Raw genomic sequence first — 8,102 nt, forward strand, 5'->3', positions numbered from 1 at the left:
GAGTCCCTCTTTAAAAGATAGTTAGAAAGCTATGAAAACAGTTGTGTGAACATTCTGTGGAAGACCTGCTTTGTAGGGCAGAAGGCTGGATTGTGGCTTCTGAGCCTATGCCAACTCTAAAATTCTATGGCTTCCTCATTCCCAACACTATCCCAACCTGACATGGTCAAGAAAAGCCAACTGCATTTTGTAATCAATGCATTTGCAGAGCTTAAGTCCTCTGTCCTCTCCTACCTCTGAGTTGATCAGTTCACTATGTACATTGTATTTGTGGGCACTTTTGTGTACATGAGTGTCTGTGCATTTGAAGTTATCCACACATAAAATTTTAACCATTCCAGTTTAGTTTTAGACCATCATGGTAATATTATCAGTGGGAAAAATGAAGAGAGTAAGGAAAAAATAAAATAGTAATAAGTTGTGGGTAGGTGAATACAATGTTTAACATTTTAGAATGAAATATGAACCAAGCACAGTTCTAGTGTTTTCACAAATACTAACCCGGACAGCCTCGCTTTGAGGAACATTACTAGTTTTACAGAATGTACAGAGAACCTGATGTACAAACAGGTTATATAACTGCCCAAGGACACTTTACTTCCCACTACTTAGCTAGGATTTCACACCAAGCTCTGAGTCCAGAATCCTTGCACTTAATCATTATGCTCAACTTAACTGACATCCTATCACATAAAGACTTCACAATCGTTAATTAAATGAAATTTCCATTTTTATATTGAGAAAAACTGTATCTCTGTATCAGACTACTTGGTAATCACAGTTCCTTCTTCATGATTATAACATTTTCAAGTTCTAACTAAAATGCTTGTGACAGTGATATACTGTAGGTAATTTTCCTTATTTTACTGTAACTGCAACAAATAAATTTAGTGTTCTTTGGCTCCAAACACACTATGAATATAAAGTACTCTAGCCAAAGTCCATGTTCAAACATTATATGCATAAAAAATTTATAAGCCAAAAAATAAAACTAAAAAATATTGTAGGTTAATTCACTCATTATTCCATATATTTAATAATATGATAAAGTATACAGAAAGAGTGAAATTTATGTATTATTTATTCTTTTTCTGTATTATTTCAGAATTTAAGTCAGATTTTACCTACAGAGTTCTGAAGAGACCAGAGAATTGATCCATATGATTGGTAAATTCCAAGGGGTAAACAACTCACTGATTGTTTAATGAACAGATTTTCATTCAAGTTACCTATCTTGCTAATCCTGCTGAATAGCCTGGTGAGTAGGAGCTAACACAGGTTTTTGATATGTATATGTGGTAACCAAATGTTTCTGGAATAGGCTCCTTTGAACTCTGTAACAAATTCTAAGGCTATTTAAATGGTATAATAGCAGTCATAAAAGGTACTCAAAGCAACACATAGCCTCTGTACATGTAAATAATTGTTAATAAAAGAGACAAATTTTTTCCTGGCACCAAACGAGCAGTATAGTGAGGAACACCAAAACTGATACAGAAATATCAATGTCTACATGGCTGAATGGGAGTGAAAATATGAGGAAGAGGTTGGTGGTGATGGTTATGATAATGGCTGGAATACAGACATTTGGACATAAATGTGGAAAGTGATTCTGCTACCAAATGGTGCAGCTTATCCCAGCATAATAGGTTATTTAACTTTTTACCTCAAACTCCTCTCCTTTGATAAGGGAAAAATTTGTCATGTCAAGTGACCTAATGTCATAATTTGAAGAAGGAACAGCACTAAACATATCCTACTCTTAAATTATGTAATTAACTTTAGGGATTTATTGCTTACCCAAAATACAGAGAATCATAGGTGTCATAGCATATTAAGCCTTTTCAATTATTTACAATTCAGTGTTATTGGGTTTATTGTATTATTTTTAGAACCACTCTGGTGATGAGTGAACATGCAGAAGCTATGGTCACTGAATGCAAGAGTGTTAAAAGAAATGTTCCAAAGGGAGAGAGCACACAAACAAGTGAATTTGGGACACTCATGGCAAACATCAGAGATCTTATTTCTACCCAAGGTGATGCTATTTTTTTTTTTAATTACCAGGGTACTGTCTTCTAGACCTTCATGAGGAGTCATGAACAAAAACAATGGAAGTTCCATGACAGACTTCATCCTGCTGGGGTTTTCTGATCGGCCCCAATTAGAACACATCATCTCTGGGGTTGTCTTCATCTTCTATATTGTGACTCTGGTAGGAAACACAACCATCATCCTTGTATCTAACCTAGACAGCCAGCTCCATACTCCTATGTATTTCTTCCTATCCAATTTGTCTTTTCTGGACCTCTGTTATGCAACTAGCATTATCCCACAGATGCTGGTAAATCTATGGGGTCCAACAAAGTCTATTACCTACGGAGGGTGTGTGCTCCAATTCTTCTTTGCCCTTGACTTGGGAGCCACAGAATGTCTTCTCTTGGCTGTGATGGCCTATGATCGCTATGCCGCTGTCTGTCAACCTCTTCACTACACAGTAATAATGCACCCTCAACTTTGCCAAAAGATGGTTCTCACTGCCTGGTTAGGTGGTCTTGGCAGTGCCTTAATTCTTTGCTCCTTGACTCTGAAACTGCCAAGATGTGGGCACCGGGAGGTGGACAATTTTTTCTGTGAGATGCCAGCATTGCTCAAGATGGCTTGTGTCTACTCAAAAGTAATTGAGGTCATTGTCTATGCTCTTGGAGTGATATTTCTTCTAGTACCTCTATTACTAATTCTAATCTCATACGCAGTTATCACTCAAGCTGTCATGAGGATCAAGTCAACAGCAAGGTGGAGTAGGATCCTTAATACCTGTGGTTCCCACCTCACAGTAGTAACTCTGTTTTATGGAACACTCATTTATATGTACATGAAGCCACAGAATAGCACATCTGAAGATGAGGGGAAGTTCCTCACTCTCTTTTACACAATTGTTACACCTACCCTTAACCCTCTGATCTACACTTTAAGAAACAAAAATGTAAAGAGTGCAGTAAAGAGAATACTGTGTGCAGAAAAATGGTCAGCAAAGTCATGAGTTAGATGGACGAGAGTTAAAGAAATAACACTGATTACCAAGAGAAGATGTAGCGATTCATTTATGTAAAAAGCATTTACTAGGTGTTTGCCATGTACCAAGAATTGTTGTAGGTAGTGAATTTCTAAAGAAGTAGGAAGCACAAAGAATTATAAAGAGATAGAGATGCAGTTTCATAAAGAAACTTCAATTTATACACTTAAAAGCCTTCAAGACTAATCAGGAACTACAGATAAGTAAACATAGAATTACGAAAAGTGGTTTAGTTTAGTAATAGATGCATGTACAAGATATTAAGAAAATATTTCACATGGAATTTTATTTTAATGTAGGATTACAATGGACACTGATTTCTTCTTACCAGACTTACCACTTTTATGTGAAATAATGTCCTCTGCATCCACCTGATATGTTATCAGGGATTTTGTGGTGCAGATCAAATCCCCACTAATATTCACCCAATTTCTGCCTCAATTTTTAATTGTTGCAGAGCCATCATGTGGCATATCACATTTCTTAGACTGGCCTCCACTAACACAATGCCAAGAAATTCTGAGTAGCTCTATGCTGGAGAAAAAAACACTCCACTTCTTTACAAGTTGACCATTTCCAAGAGTGGAAATCCTCTTCATGTGAGAGTCCTCACATTACCGTGCCCTTGCACCTTGTGATATGGTGGTGGAGTTAGCTGTCATCCACCTGGGGTATTTGGGTGGGGTACATGAGTTGTAAGGGTTAAAGGTATTTTCTCTCCCATCCTTAAACCTTCTAGTTCCCAGGTTTCCACAGTGAAAACATTATTTGAAGTTGTGATACTTTTGGGAATAACACTAAAATCACCAGTTTCATAGGTCTTGGTAAAAATAAAAATCTGAGAGAGGATGATGATATGAAAACATAGGAAGGCACAGAGAAAATATAAACTTCATAGTATTGTAAGGAATTTGAGAGGAGAACATATAGAATGGTGACAGTCTGGTCACTGGAAACGAATACCAACTTTTCTTTGTGAGAAAAGCTCATCCCAGTCTTGATAAACAAGTAATTTGTCATTTAAAAATCTCTTACTCAACTTTGCACTCAGTTGATATCTTGGCTCATGAGAAACATCATTACAAATCTCATATATCTGTCCTTTGAATTCCCTCCAAAACCTGCCCTTGTCACTACACTGGCATTATCTAATTTTTTTATTTGTTTGTATGTTTGTTTGATAAAAAGACATTGGTGAGCTTTTCAACACCATAGAAACTCTTATTCATATAAGATTTTGCTGTGTCTATAGTGGCTTATGATAAAATTACATATTGAGTATCTGTACAATTATTAAATGAATGAATCATTTTTAAATAAAATATATGAAAATTATATTATTCTACAGAATATAAATGTATATGATAAATATATTTGATATATGATATGATATGATATGATACGATATGATATGATAAATAATAATGAATGCTGGAGCAACATCTTTAGGCTTTAATGTTTAGGACATTTTGCAACACCTAAGACCTAGGAGAAGGAAAAGATAGGATAATTTTTTCTTTTAAGTGCATACATTTATGGAATCCTTATAAGTGTGTATCAGGACATGAGGAAAACAGGAGAAATATAAGAAAACTTTCTCTTTATCTCATAACCTAGAAATGATGACTGCTAACTTTATAGTAGATTCCCTTTAAATTATTCCCATCCACACAAAAATTTGGGTCACACTAAGGACCTGACTTACTTACCAGTGTATGCATTCACATCACATATGTTACTCCCAAGGAAGAAAACCTTGGCTTCCAGAGAAGTGGAGAAACTCATAGCAAATACACTGATGGGTAGCCATCCAAAAAGCTACAGTACGTGAAGACACAGAGTGTAACTGTGATGTGAAAACGTCACTGGGAGGGAGTTGCTGACAATGGCAAAAAGATTGAAAACCAATGTCTCAGTGTCATAGCACGTGCTTGTCCCTGACTGCAAAGATGACTGAGATCTCCCCTGGCCCAAATCGACTGAAAAGGCAGCATACCCAGGCTCTAGCACCTCAGGAAGGTATGAATGGTCTTCTAGGTTAGTGGCTGACACCTTGGATCCAAGGATAGCCTCTGTTAATCAAGTTCAAATGCTGGAGATTCCCTGGAACTACAGAAAAATTGGACAACACCATGTATTACCACAAATTTGGGGAAACAGTCATCTTACTCTTTTTGTATTAGTTATCTACTGCCTCATAAATATTGTTTTTAGAAACTAACGGGACTGCTAGAAATGATAGGCATAGGTTGAAAATCTCAACCCCACCAGTCTAAGTCTAAAAAGGTTGTAGGGGCGCCTGGGTGGCACAGTCGGTTAAGCGTCCGACTTCAGCCAGGTCACGATCTCGCGGTTCGTGAGTTCGAGCCCCGCGTCAGGCTCTGGGCTGATGGCTCAGAGCCTGGAGCCTGTTTCTGATTCTGTGTCCCTCTCTCTCTGCCCCTCCCCCATTCATGCTCTGTCTCTCTCTGTCCCAAAAATAAATAAACGTTGAAAAAAAATTTTTTTTAAATAAAAATAAAAATAATAAAAAAAAAAGGTTGTAAAACTAACAGTGTTCATAATTCTATTGGCAGCAAACTTGTCCTAATTATATGAAGCTACTTCTACTCTTTGCTTTCAGTTCTGTTAAACAACGGCAGATCTGTGTCAAAAGAAAACAACTCCTTTTTGCTTTTTAGGGATACTTTTCAGAATATTATTAGCTACTTGTCATTTTTCAGAAACAGCAGCCACTTCTTAAGGAGGACACTCATTACTATCACTCCTCCTTCATAAATCCGTACATTTTCTTTGGAGCTGAGGATTCAAGAGAAACTAGACTCTGCTTTAGGTTGCAGTGATAACATGAAAGGAAATACTCCCAGAGAGTAACTTAACTTTCACCTATTTCCTCTATGATGTTAAGCACACATTTATAGCAGCCGTGTGAAAACTACGGGTCATGTTTTACCCCCTTGTTTGCCAACTGAAATATCAAAAGAAAACTTTCTGTCCGTTGTATCATTGTATCTTACTGGGAACAAGTGTTCCATGAACTCTGAGTACAAATATATGGCCTATTGCTTTTCTTCGTTATCACTATTTTCCAATGTGTTCATCAGTCGCCAATTGCAGCTTTAGCAGGACGTCCAGTGTTTCCATTTCGGGCTCCCCTTCCCCAGGTATAATCTCAAATTTTCTAATCTTCAGAGTACTTGCCTATCAGTGTGCTTGCCAACCAGTAAATACTCTATATTAACTGCACTACTGCCATTTCTGCTTCAAGCCACAGGTCCCATGCTACCTTTTGGGGGATGATGCCACAGGTGCCAAGGCACTACTGGGGGCTGATGGTCCCACAGGCATAAACCCTGACCATCCCTATCATAAGGAGGACCAGTATTCCAGACTTCTGCCCCAGCCTCGCTGGGCCTTCTAAGGAGGCACACTCCCCTGCCCTCTTTTGCATGAGAAATGGGTCCCTGTGAGCCCTGCCTTCAGTCTTTGAATTGGCCTACACCACAAAATGCTCAAGGCCTATGTGACAAGCCCACAGCTCACATCATATTCAATGGTGGATGTCCACCCTCACCACCTCTGTTCAACACAGTATTAGAAGCCAGAGCCAGAGCACCTAGGCAAGAAAAAGAAATACAGGCAAGCAAATAAGGAAGGAAGAAATAAAACTGTCTGCATATGCTGATGACATGATATCATATATAGCAAATCCTAAAGATTCCACCATAAAAGTGAACTAGTGAAAAGTTCTTTAAAGTTGCAGGGTACAAAATCAATAAACAAAAATACATCATTTTTATAGAACAATTGCAAACTACTAGAAATGGAAATTAAGAATACTTACCTCATTTACAATCACCTCAAAGAGAATAAAATATCTAGGAATAAATTTCACCAATGATATGAAAGTCCTGTACACTGAAAAGCATAAGATTGATGCAAAAAACTGAAGATACATAAATAAATGGAAAGGCATTTCATGCTTATTAATTGGAAGAATATTTTTAAAGTGTACATACTACCTAAAGCCAGCTACAGATTCAATACAATCTCTATAAAAAATCCAATTTTAGAAATAAAAAACTACCCTAACACTTGCATGGAACCACAAAAGAACCTGTATTGCACAAATAATCTTGAAATAACAGCAAAGTTGAAGTCATCATACTTCTTGATTTCATATCGTATTAGAAAGCCATATTAATCAAAGGCATGTGGCTATAAATATAAACATATAGATCAATGGAACAAAGAGAAATCCCAGATTTAAATAATATCATATATATACAATTAATTTGATTATATTTAATCAAATGTTAATATAATCAAATATTACTCATCCATGAATACAGACATCTGCTATTGTGACAACACGAATGAACTTTGAGGGCATTATGCTAAATGAGATAAGTCAGAGACAGACAAATACTACATGATATCACTATATGTGGAATATTTTTAAAAAATCAAACTTCTTGAAACAAAGTAGGGAAAATGGTTGACAGGGGCTGGGGTGGTGGGGCAATAGGGAGAGGTTGGTACAGTGGCACAAACGTCAGCTAGAAGATGAATAAGGCATGAGGATCTCATGTAAAACAGTGACTACAGTTTCTAACACTGTATTTAATAATTGAAATCTGCTGACAGAGTAGAACTGAAATGTTCTCACCAAACCACAAAGATAAATATGTGAGGTTATGGATGTGTAAATTAACTAGATGGGAGAGGGTACACTTTCACAATGTATACAAATATCAAATCACCATGATGTACACATTAAATATCTTATAATTTTATGTCTCAGGTATACCTCAAAGCTTAATTTTTTTTTAAAAAGCAAAGATAATGCAGAGATGGGGGAGAGTGATTGAAAGTGCCATTTTAGAAGGGGTGGTCCAGGAGGGCTTTTGAGCAGAGAACTGAATAGAACCAGGGGGTCAGTGCCAGGACATGTATGGGGAAGAGGGTTCCCAGGAAGCTTCAAGGGATAAGTCTGATGTGTTGGCTGAATAGTAATAAAAACCAT

The 8,102-nt window shown here is 37.0% G+C and overlaps 1 protein-coding gene across 1 annotated transcript; it reads left to right on the forward strand.

Moving 5' to 3' along the window:
* Nucleotides 1-2,098: 2,098 nt before the first annotated feature.
* LOC125166252 (olfactory receptor 2W1-like) lies at nt 2,099-3,043 on the forward strand. The gene has a single exon (XM_047860093.1). The coding sequence runs from the start codon at nt 2,099-2,101 to the stop codon at nt 3,041-3,043; it is 945 nt and encodes a 314-aa protein (XP_047716049.1).
* Nucleotides 3,044-8,102: the final 5,059 nt, after the last annotated feature.

The sequence above is a fragment of the Prionailurus viverrinus genome, chromosome B2 (assembly GCF_022837055.1).
Source record: "Prionailurus viverrinus isolate Anna chromosome B2, UM_Priviv_1.0, whole genome shotgun sequence".
NCBI lineage: Eukaryota > Metazoa > Chordata > Mammalia > Carnivora > Felidae > Prionailurus > Prionailurus viverrinus.